At 46.7% G+C, this 12,147-nt stretch overlaps 1 protein-coding gene across 2 annotated transcripts in view; it reads left to right on the plus strand.

Moving 5' to 3' along the window:
* The first annotated feature begins 40 nt into the window (after window positions 1-40).
* GAB1 (GRB2 associated binding protein 1) overlaps window positions 41-12,147 on the plus strand; it is a 106,388-nt gene continuing 94,281 nt past the window's right edge. The window contains exon 1 of one of the 2 annotated variants that reach the window (XM_032955250.2): window positions 41-505. In XM_032955250.2, the coding sequence (XP_032811141.1) occupies window positions 437-505 (69 nt within the window). In that variant the 5' untranslated portion in view covers window positions 41-436. The remainder of the gene's footprint in view (window positions 506-12,147) is intronic. The other variant, XM_032955251.2, reaches the window with a different exon arrangement.

A 12,147-nucleotide genomic window follows, 5' to 3' on the forward strand; every position in this document is an offset into this window, starting at 1 on the left:
CTGGGCGGGACTCCGCGTGCGTTAGCGAGAGGGCGTGTTGAGAACGGCACACTCGCTAAGACGCGCACAGACAAACACAGAGGGAGAGACACGCGCACAGACACACACAGAGAGAGAGACGCGCACGCGTAAACGCACGGGCAGGACGACACGCGAATGTGGCATCTTCCTCCACGCGTTTATCAACCTTCGAACCTGCTTCGCTGCGCGCATGGAAACAAGCGTCAACTATTCGGCTTAAGGAGAACACTGCGGCTAACAGAGGCAGCGCAGTGTTTATTTGTGTACACGTACATCTTTTAGCGCACGTGCGTGTGGTGCACGGCACGCGGACGTACATACTGGTGTTTGACACGAAATAGGAAAAATCATCAGTAGCGGCAACAGTAACAGCATCGTCATCTCTAGCATCATCACCATCACCAGCAGCAGCACGATGAGTGGAGAAGTGATGTGTAGCGGATGGCTGAGGAAGTCTCCCCCAGAGAAGAAACTGCGTCGATACGTGAGTCACGAATCCTACGTCTCAAACACGTAAAACGTACACACACACCAAGACAACACACTCAACACTCGTTCACTGTGTAGAGTTCTGTTACATACAACTGCAGTTACGTTACCCTCTGTGACTTCCTAGTGGCACTGCATTTGCTTTGCGGTGCTGTGCCGTGAACACACGCGCACGTGTTAAACTGACACACGTGTGTTCCATCTAGGATAATTTAGACGGTTACTAATTAGTGAATACGCGCGCCCGTGATTTGACTTAATGAGCGCGGCACGTGATTGTGACCAGCGGTGAACGCGCGTGTGACATGGGCCAATTTAGTCCCTCGAGTCACCTCGGTAAGTGGCGTTTCAAAGTGAAGGAGGTCCCCCGTGCGATCGCGAATTGCCGTTGTGCACGCGAAGCTCGCGGATGCTTTGAATTAACAAAAGTTTTTTTTGTTAAACCGCTGATTCGCCCGCAGTAAGCCTTGAGCCAATATTGGTACAACGTATTAAAATGACTCGTGTGTTTCGAGAGACGCGTGCCACCTTACGGTACAATGCAGGGGATTAAAATGTACAAAACAATTGGACCACTGGAACACCATTAAATACTGTATCCGAGATAGAGTGCAGTGTGTGCTTTGTATTGGTGTGTGGAATTTGATCTGCACTACAGCTTAACACGTAAGCTTTCGCGACCAATATCATCCATAAGAGGTTTTTTATGGGTTAGATCGCGTAAATGTGTCGTTAAACCCGCCACACAGCCAATGAGTGAGGTTTGTCACGTAAACAGAACGTGCCAATTAATTACTAGTACAGCACACCGGTGTGTTGGAGAGAAAAATCTACAACATTTACAGCTTACAGGTGAGTCTGCTGCCTCCACAGGCAACGTGCTGTGGGTGAAGGATAAGCACAGCAGCAACTACAGTGTGCTTAGGGTGCATACACGTGTTTGTGTAGCTAAGGAATGTAGGTGTATTCTGGTTTTTTTTTGCTATAAGGCATTGGCTTAGCTGAAATGTTGTACTGTGTTGTTGCATGTATAGACTCTCTATGCTAAACGAGCGGTGCCGCAGTGCTAAACGCATTGCACTATGAAACGGGTGTCCTGAGTTCCATCCCTGGTCACCGGCTAACATCAGTGTCGAGCGATAATGATCCGAACCGGTGCTTGGCTTCTCCCCCCCTTCACCAACACGCGTGGTGAAGTATGGTCAAACGACCTTGATGACCAACGCAATCTGGGACGCCTTTTTCATTCATCAGTCGATTTGGCAGGGGGCTGTATAATATATACCAAAGAGGTGTAGGAACGAACTACCCCCCCCCTCCCAATCTAACCGTGATGTCGATTATCTTGCCCCCTGATCAAGTCCAGGCGTAACGCCTTCATGCCTATCTCTACTTGTGACCGACTGCCTCTCCCTACGAAATAAAGACGCCCAACCGTCTATAGAGCATGTTGAGATGCGCTTGCATCGAAACGCTATGCGAGCTCACATTGCATTGCGATGTGCTGTGTGCGAGGCATGCGCACAGCTGCTCTGCTCGGGTGCGCGCGCTGATCCTCGAGTGCCAGGGTTAAAAGTGCGCGTGTCGCTGCCCCATTGATGAGTCACCGTGACGATGTAGCCGCACGCCATTTACCTAATGCAATGCGGTGGTCATATGCAGTGCAATTAAAATGATTGTCCTTTGCAGTGCAGTTTATCAAAGCGAATTCGCGCATTGCGGTGGAACTTGGTGCAATGCATCGTTCATCACAGCTTTTTCCAGCTGAATTGCTATTTAGGGGTCGCGACCACAGCAGAAATAATGCTACTTCCTTCCCCTCCATGAGTTTCTTTTGAAAGGAAATCCGATTTTAGAATAGAAGCATTAATGTTTATGAAGTCTATACTCGGCCATGCCTTCCCGAAAATAAATCTTACATTAAAGGCACAGCCATGCAATGGCTTGCTCAGGCCACTGCTAGAGCAACGGCCTTCACCATAGGGAGCTCCAGATAGACTCTTTGAGACCGTATTTGGCCTAGTCCTCCACGCTGGCAAAGACGTCTTGGAAGCGGTGGGAGTACACACGCTTTACCGCACGACACGCGATTTGCCGATCGACTAACTGTGGCACCCATTTATACTGCTGGGTGGACAGATGCGTTTTGTGGGGGGGGGGAGGGGTGGGGTAGGATTAAAAAAATGTCACAAAAAATTGGTAACAAAACATTCCCGCACCGAGAGATGGAACCGGTGATCTCTGGATTGCAAGTCCATTGCGCGAACCATTACACCGTGGCAGCATGCAACCGTGCAGTAAATAATGGGATACGTTAAGCAAAAGAGAGAGAGAGGGCTTTCTCCTGGGTAGAATTATTCACGATTGTACAAATCAATGCGCATGCATTTCGTCAAATGTAGAGTAATACGCTTTGTCATGACTCAAGAGTCCATAACGATGATACTTTAAAGTAAATGCAGTGGCCGTTTCCCGTCATAAGCATTTTTGGAGCATGTCCCCAGTCAGAAATGCCTAACGGAGTGAATTGTATGGAAATTATTTACAGTGCGGTTAAATTTTTTTGTCAATAACAACAAATTACTTTCTGCTCCATTTGATTAAATTTTTTAAAAAATATTTTCCAAACTTTGTCCGGTGGGGTTTTGGTTGTCATCGGAACACAAGTGCAGTAAACCTATCTTTGTAGTCTTCCATTATTATTGTAATTATATTTATTCATTTCCCAGTGAGCTGCTAAAATTATTTCTCTCTGGCGAGGGTCGCCAGATAAAGGCATATTTGTTTTTTTTTCCGTTCCTCGGTGTGCAGCGGAAACAGTTTTATAAGGATGTAGATGCACTTGACATAACTGAGTGTCGTGAGAATTCGTATGCATTACGAATGCGGTTGAAGCTGGAAATATACACACCACTTTGGAGCAAGGCCAGCTGTGATTATATGCAAAGTAGAGTGCTTTTGTGAGAAGTTGTCCATTGCCTCTCCCCCTACTAGTGTAATGCAAGATGTGTTAATTATATCAGAACTGTGATTATATACGGTATGCTAATATCCAGTTTCTACTCTGGCACTTTAATAAATAAAAAAAACCAAGCTCGTGCAACATGATCTCTATGGCCTTGGATGTCTTGTTGAGGTGTGAGTGACCTGCTTAGCATCATAGCAAAAGCATTGACTCTGCTAAATTTGGTGTTTGATCAGGATTATAAGGAGAATGTTCCCAAGATGTTCACTTGTCCCTCAATATTTTCCACCTTTCTCAGCCCACAGCCACTTTTAGCAGAACTCTTTACTTGACATCCGTCCGTAGTTTGAGTTTCGGTGTCGCTGGCGCTGGGATTTGTTCACGTGACTTTGGTGAACATTGTAATCTGTAGCGGTGCTTGTGAAACTGTCACTGCAACGCCTGTTGGGCTGAAATAAATGTAATCCTTCTATGGTGTTCAACGAGAGTCAAATGTTACACCGTGGCTTAAAAGCCACACTAATACAGTGTGTTCGTGTTATATATTCATTTTATCTTTATCCTTGGCTTGGTGGCACATGCCTGTAATACAGGGCTCGTGGAGGCAAGTGTTGGTGGATCACGTACGTTTGTGAAACTTTAAAGTCTGCCGGGGCTCTAAGGTGGCACGAGTGGGGCTTGTGAATCCATCCCTTGGGACATGCGAGTGCGATCGCAGTGTGTTTTCCGAGTGCACTACTTTGATACTCTCCCATATGCTAAACACTTTGTCGATCATCACAATGCAGGAGCCTCCTGAAAAAAGAGTCTTAAGATTCTTTGAGATTTTTCGAAAATAAATGGAAGACATGAAAACATTGGTATTCGTGGAAAAACGCATTTTTTGGCATTCGTTGCAAAACGATGCCAATTATTTAGGTTGGCTTCATTTGAGAAATATTTAAATTTGAATGTCATTGTTGGACACAGAAAAGATTATCTGTCTGTCTAGGATTCTCTATGTTGGAGCTGAGTTGCTTTTAGCCACGAAGGCTCCTCCTTAAGTGCTTTGAGAGCAGTGGCAAATATCACTAATATATTGCTTATGCTATTTCCAGTCTTGGATTCGTTAGCTTTATTCCCAGTAATTTATTTCCTGTATTGACTGTCTTTTCATATTATTTTGCTCAGCATTCGAGAACGCAGCATGTTCGAATATCCGTTTACATGTACGATTCCTGCGTGGCCTAATGTTTCCTCGTTAGCTGTTGGTGTGCCATCGTAAAAGACATTGCGACTTCTGGTTGTTTTATTAATGAACAACCAATGTCAAACCGAGTTGGAAATGTGCGGGTTTGAATGCAGCACAAGTACCGTTTGTGATTAAAAAAGATATGTCGCGGTGGCGAGATGTTAGCGACATTGCCTGGTATGCAGGATATCGTGGGTTCGATCCAGACCCTGACGCCTGCTGTATTCTTGGAGTTTGCATGTTCTCCCAGTGGTCGCGTGGATTTTTCTCCGGGTCCTCCGTTTTCTCCCTCCACATTTAGAAACACGCGTTTAGAGTATTTGGCTGATATACATTTCCACACGCTAAGCCACTTTGTTGAGCTATCATTTATGGCTAGGTCGCTTCTGTGCTGTACAAGTAACGAATTGGCATGTTCTGTTTACGTGACAATCCGTACTAATTAGCTGTGTCGGGTGGTGGCGGGTTTTAACGACACATTTATAATATTACGCGATCTAACCGAACTCCTCCCCCCCCCCCCCGTATCATGGATAACAAAAGCTTTCTATCACATTTTCCATTTTCAAAACGGATTTTTTTATTATTTTCTCCGTAGCACAGTTCGGGCTGGGTGTGCGGTGGGAGAGGTGTGAGAGGCGTGAGCGCTGCGTTGCCCCTTGCTGTGTTCAGCACGGGACCACCCCCCCCCCCCCCCCTTGCAGAGCGTTGCACAAACATCGCTCCTTACCTTTGTTTCTTCGCGCTCTGTTGGACCTGCCACTTCTCATGAAACCAACGAAACGTTCCTCGAGCTAAAGTGATGAAACGTGACCCTGGCCGCGGGTTAACCTCATCCCTGCAGCCAAGTTTGACCAAGTGTGCTTTTTGTTCGGCAAAGTGGATTGCCGGTGGAGTGTCCAGTCATTGACCGAGTGCCATTTAGAGGAGGGCCGTCTGCAGGGACATGCCTGCTTTTTTTTTTTACACAGCGAGGGCACTATTGCTGTTATGAAATCCGCTGTAGAATTAAATGATTCTGGCTCAGAAATGGGTTGCTTTTGTGAACAATGTCGCGACGCCTTTAACTTCGGCTCCTCGGCAGACATTGTACTCTCATAAAGTATTCCGGGCTGTCACTGGGAATAAAACCATTCTAAAAATGCGTTATTGGCAAGCGTACACAGCTGCAGCTAGCCATCTGCCTAACAACAGTGTGACGGTATGTGCTGTGCCCAAAATTTGCACTTCAGGGGCACTTGGGAAGGAAATACTTTTTGCTGGAGAGGGCAGCTGGGCAGCTGCTGCCCTCGATTCTTTGCCCTGCTTGGAACTCCGAATGCATGCACTTTGTTGATGCCCTATGCAGCCATGTAGCTGTGCGCCTTTCCCAACAGACGCACCCCTCACTTAAATGTTAGACATCTGGGAAAGGCGCAGCCCTGAAATATCTTGCTCACGGCACTGCTGGCGGACGGGCCTCTACTAGAGGGAGCTCCACGGAGTGCCTGTACAGAGTACTTGGCCTACGCTGCCATTTTGACCGGTATCCTTGGGTGTACCCAAACTTGACCCCGCCGCTAAAGTCCTGCCAAAGTGTATAACTGTGCTGTACCCATTTATACTGCTGGGTGGACAGAGGCAGGGGTGGTAGGGGAATTCAAAAAGAAACCTGCACGCTGTTTGAACTGCCGCGCCAGGAGGTCGAACCGGTGACCTCTAGATGTCAAGTGCAGAGTGCTAACCATTACACCATGGCAACTGTATCCATGTGTTATATGTATGTTAATATATTTGTTTATAACTTTTTCCACGAAATAATCCATGAAGACCCAGTCATACGTGCTTCGTTGTGTATTGAGCAAATTGCACAACAGAGTATAAGTGAAAGTGATTTAAATTTCGATTTAAAGCTTTCCTGACTGCAGGGATTCATCTTCTTGGTTCTTTCGGTAGTCACGTAGAATGGAAATAAAACAATAAAAATGAAACAATAAAATAAAATTCTCACGACGTTTCGGCCACAACACAAGTAGCCTTCTTCAGGTGGAGAAACAGGACTGTCCAGAAGACAGCGCTTGAGTGCTTGAGTGCGCTGTCTTCTGGACAGTCCTGTTTCTCCACCTGAAGAAGGCTACTTGTGTTGTGGCCGAAACGTCGTGAGAATTTTATTTGATTGTTTTATTATTATTATTATTTTATTTCCATTCTACGTGACTTTACCGAAAGAACCAAGAAGATGAAAGTGATTTGTTATGATAACATTGTCATGTGCATTTAAATAAATTCCTGTTATTTTATGAAGTCAATTCAATCTCCTACCACAGGTGTGGGTAGCTGTTAGACCCATAATTTATTCAGCTGCAACCTGTATTTAAATGTCAATCAACAGATGCATGGCACGCTTGCTGTCACTTTACACTGAGCTATATATCTTTTTCAGAAGCGACCTGGTGACAAATGATAGCTCAACGAAGTGGCTTGTCACATGGAAATGTATCGGAGCCAAATACTCTAAACGCGTGATTAGAAATGTGGAGGGAAAACCCGGAGGACCCGGAGAAAAAGACACGTGACCACGGGGAGAGAGAGGCACGCAAACTCCAAATATACAGCAGGCGTCACGTTAGGGGATCGAGCCCACGATCTCCTGCATACCAGGCGAGGTAGTTAACATCTCACCACCTCAGCACCCATAGGGGACAATGGGAGCCAAGCAACAGGGCGCATCTGAAAGGACGTCCACCGAGGAGATGGCGCAATGGAACCAGCTCGTGTGCAGGTGCTTAGGGAGGCCTTCATCCAGCAGTGGATGACTGATGTTGATGATGGATAAACATGGGAAAATTGACTTTGTCTGACCCCGTTAAGTCACGGAGATCCCAACCCCTCCTAGGAGACTCTGGCATTCCTACAGGATCCGACTGGGTATTTTAGTAGTGGATCTTACTTTTGTGCTCCCGCCCCCGTTTGAAAAAGGATTCCGAAAATAGGCCTGCGTTGAGTTACATTTTTAGCAGCGTTAAGCAGGCTTGAGCCTGCTAGTGGAATGCACCAAAATAAGCGCCTGTGTCGCCGTTGCCGGCCGGTCGCTGTATGTGCGTTGACGCTCGTTGGCTGCTTTGAGGACGACTGAACGCCGCGCGACAATCTCCCTGCTGCTGGGCCAACTGAAGCGTGCGGGGCGATAGAGGGTGAGCATTTTCACTGTGGTGGAGGCGCGTGCTGTCGTACCAGAATGTACATTTTAAAAGCCTTGATGCTGAGCGATTGATGACGCGCGGCTTCATATGCAGTATTTACTAAAAGTACAGCCCTTTGATAATCCACTGCTGGATGAAGGTTTACCTATGCCCGTGTCAGTCATATGGGTCGCACGATCATACTTCACCACGCTGGTCAGTGCATGTTGGTGCAGGGGAATCCCAGCGCCACCGCGGATATTGCTCACCACTGGTGTTAGTCATAGCCGAAAATCGAACTCAGGAAATCGGTTTGACAGTGCAGTTTGCAAACCACTGTACCGCCGCTCCACTCCAATTATTCACACGAGACGTGTAAAATAGATTCCTAAAATCGTGAGACGTGCATTGAATCACGCGCGCATGAATCTAGGTTATATGCAATGGGTTCGCATGGCCGCTGGATCCGTGAGCATTTGAGGCCACTACATTCACCATGCTCGTGAATGAAAAGCTGACCCCGAATCACGACGACGAATCGAATCGCCACGTGGGTGAATTTCTACTCCTCTTGTATTTCACAATACTTGGCATGTTACGATCACAGAATACTTTACTCGGATTTATACCCGCACCCGCAAGAGATGCACCGGATCATGTCTGCCATAATCTGTTTTTCATCATGTATGAAAATAATATGCAACATACATGCTCATGTTCCATTCAGGCGAATGGAATGAGGGAGGCTACAAATGAGACAGTTAAACAGAGATTACAAAAATGATCGATTCCCAGAAACGGATCGTGACCACGAACTGTTGTGTTGTGGGAGGAAGGAATAAATGGTTAATTCCTGAATTTACTCTGCAAAAGGTTTTGTGCAAATGTTATATCTTACGCAGGAAAATGTTAAATAGTAACACTGTAAGCAGTCTCATGTGCAATGTTGTCTGTCAAAGCGCTATATTTCAGTATATATATTCTTGGTTCTTTCGGTAAAGTCACGTAGAAGGGAAACAATAAAATAAACGTCGTGAGAATGTTATTGTTTTATATTTTTATTATTTTATTGTTTCCCTTCTACGTGACTTTACCGAAAGAACCAAGAATATTAACCCCTGCAGTCACGAAAGCATTAAATCAAGATTTTATATATATTTCCATATAAAAAAACCATGTAGCCTTATATAACTTTTACGGGAATCTATATAAAGTTAAGTAGGAAATGACTATGATAAGCAAAACCACAGCAGAAGACTGTTTGTGTTTCAGGAGCGTTTCATTTTTTATTCGTTGCACCAAAGCCTCCCACTGCCAAAAGCATTCATTATTAACGAACGCTATTGGCAAAACACATGCCGGATTTTTTTTTTTACGTCTGCACACTAGCAGTTGCTCCAACACAATGCTCAGCTTCTCATAAACGACCGTGGCTTAACTTTTATCTTCTATGTCACTGCAGCTGTAACGAGCAACTCGACAACGCGAAGGTTCGTAATCACCAGCCCCAGGAATCTACGCAAAGCGGCCGCCAATTTGTGTCGCAGCTTTTGAAGAGTCACCCGTTCCGCATGCGGCAGTACCCGTTTACAGGGCAGGAGCTGCTTGCAATGGGCTATATATATGCACTCAATACGATTTGGATTTGTATAGCATCAGAATGAATGCGAGCACATCTCATGGAGCTGTACGAAACACAAGGACACGTTGGTATCCTGGGAAAAATAACGGCTATTTATTTATTTCCATTATATCACGGTTAGTCTGAGCCCACAGGACCAAAGACTCAAAACGCCACTTTTGCAAGCGTTACAGATGACGGTTAATATATATTTGTTATGGAGCAAGGTTATAAGAACTTGGGAAAATAGACGCTGGGAGAGAATCCCACGTTCAGCAGTTGGTGGCCAGAAGTTGCAGGAGCAGCGTCTCGAGCTTCATTGCATTACGTTATAAAGAGCACGAGACAGTCAAAGGCAGCGGGGAACACCAGTCTCATCCTTATTTAGGACTCATCAGCACGCCAGTGCCATCATGTAGGCAGATGCAGTTGTTTCGGGCCAAGAGTGATCCAAAAAAAAATGTGTATACAGAGTGTTGTGCAGCAAAATAAACTGGTTAAGGCTTGCCGTACCAGCCATGCTGAAAATACTCTCCCGCTGCCGTCACCGGCATTGCTATATAACTTAGAAGTACTGTACTTTGTAACGTGATTGTTTTTGGCAATGGCTCTTTTTGCCATAGTGCCCGAGTTTAGTGCAGACGAGGAGCGGGTCTTCTTCTTGCGTGAGCAATCGGAGGTCTATTCATCCAAGTCACCTGATCGACGCTGCCTCATCAACATCGATCGGCCTTCTCGTTCCACCTTGTGTCCGTCGTTATGGGACAGTCTTCGACAATGCGGAGCGACGGCTGTTTGCTGTGCAGCTTGGCAGGCACGTGTGTGTGTGTGTGTGGGTAAAGGTGGCACACAAACCAAGACGGCGGCAAATTTGCGTGCCGCAACGCCAATATATTGCCGCGTACCAGTCTGTTGAGCATGCAAGACTGCTATCTACTGCTATCTATCTCAAACAGGCACTGGCGACAACCATATGGCCTCTCATTTTCATCCGCATTCTGTCTCCTTGTGTGGCAACTGCCTCCTGTTAAAAACAATGCAATCATAATTTATAACCGCTTGTTGAACGCACCCACTGGATGTAGACCTCCCAATGCCATGTTGTTCGTAGGGGTTGTTTAACCATACTTCACCGTGCCGAGGTTTCCCGATCAGATATCACCCGCCACGGGTGTTAGCTGTGACCGGGAGTTTAACTCGGCTCACCGCCGGTTTGCGCTGTGCTACTGCTCCGCTCCATCACCCCTGGCCTTCCCTACCACCTTTACACAAATTGACAGTTGTTGTTGTTTTGAGCTCAGGCCGTCGCAGCGCCGGGATGCCGGCGAATATTATTACGCCGTTCCCGAAACTCGTCGGGCGGGCCATCGTCTTCTCCCAAGTGGCCGGCGGATCAACGTGCAGCGGCGGCTCGGTCCCGTACAACTTTGGAATTGTGTCGCCGTATCTTCAGCACACGGCGAACATATAGGGGGGGGGGGGGGTGGGGGGCGGGGACGAGTCGTCAAGCCGTGGGTCGAAGCGCACACGGGCTACGGAGGAGCTCATCTGGGTGGGTGGGTGGGGGGGGGTAAAGTGATAACCTGTTGCTCTGGTACGCAGGGCTGGTGGTGTCGTAGGACCGGAGCCACCGGTGGTGTCTCCTGGTCGTAGGCAAAGGGAGTGGTGCGCGGTTGGTATTTGCCAAGAATTCGTTTCGGGGCACATGGAAGGCGTTGTCATACGATGTAGTTTTAGAACGAGAAAAAGCAATGCCCTTGAGCCGCTAATGCGCGAAAGGCATGTCGATGGCTGTTGGCTCGATATGAAGACGGGATGTTTTACAGGCACCATGCTCGACGACGCGCGGAAACATTCATTGGGAAGAGGCTGTCCAGCCAGCCAAGTGTTCATCATGCGCAGTGCGCACTGCTACAACCTGCCTACGCGGTTGCCTTCCGGATCCGTGCAACGTCCGCACGTACGGACAGGACAGGACAGTCCCGTACTCTAATAACGCAATGCAAGCAACTCGCTTAACACTGTTAAAACACACACACACACAAAGTATCTCCTAGGTGTGGTTTGCACGTTCGGAAACAACCGAAGAGAATAACAGAACAAGTGCAACTCGCATGCGTGTGGATCTCCCTTTGTTCACGACCCCCGCCGTTTGCGTGGCCGAGTCATTTCGCTCCGTGTCAAGTCCGCACTGTGGGTGTAGCTGTGTCCACACCCTTGATGATGGCGCACCGCAATACAATTGGGAATACATGTTAACTTTGCGTTTATTTTAGAGAGTGTGGCCTAGGTATATTTAAACAATGCTCAACAGATCGTCTTCATCAGTATTTTTACATGATCTATCACTAATATAAATGATCATTATCACCATCATCATTATTATTATCATGGAATCATCTATTTAGTCAATAATGTAACAACGACAATTTACACATGTAAGGTGTATTTCATTCGTAGATCCCAATGCACCATTTATGGAAAGCAGAAAATAAACAGCGTCAGAGTAGATGGTCAGAACTATGGGGCGAAGGACAGTTTAAAGAGGTGACTTTTCCAGACAGACTTAAACACGGGATGGCTTACGATTCTGATCGTCCTATTAGCAAAAGCAAAAGCCTTCCAAAGCTTGAGTGCTGCACTGGCAAAAGCCCGGTCA

This window comes from Petromyzon marinus, chromosome 16, assembly GCF_048934315.1.
Source record: "Petromyzon marinus isolate PM22_M1 ecotype Great Lakes invasive population chromosome 16, UKy_Petmar_22M1.pri1.0, whole genome shotgun sequence".
NCBI classification, from domain to species: Eukaryota; Metazoa; Chordata; class Hyperoartia; order Petromyzontiformes; family Petromyzontidae; genus Petromyzon; species Petromyzon marinus.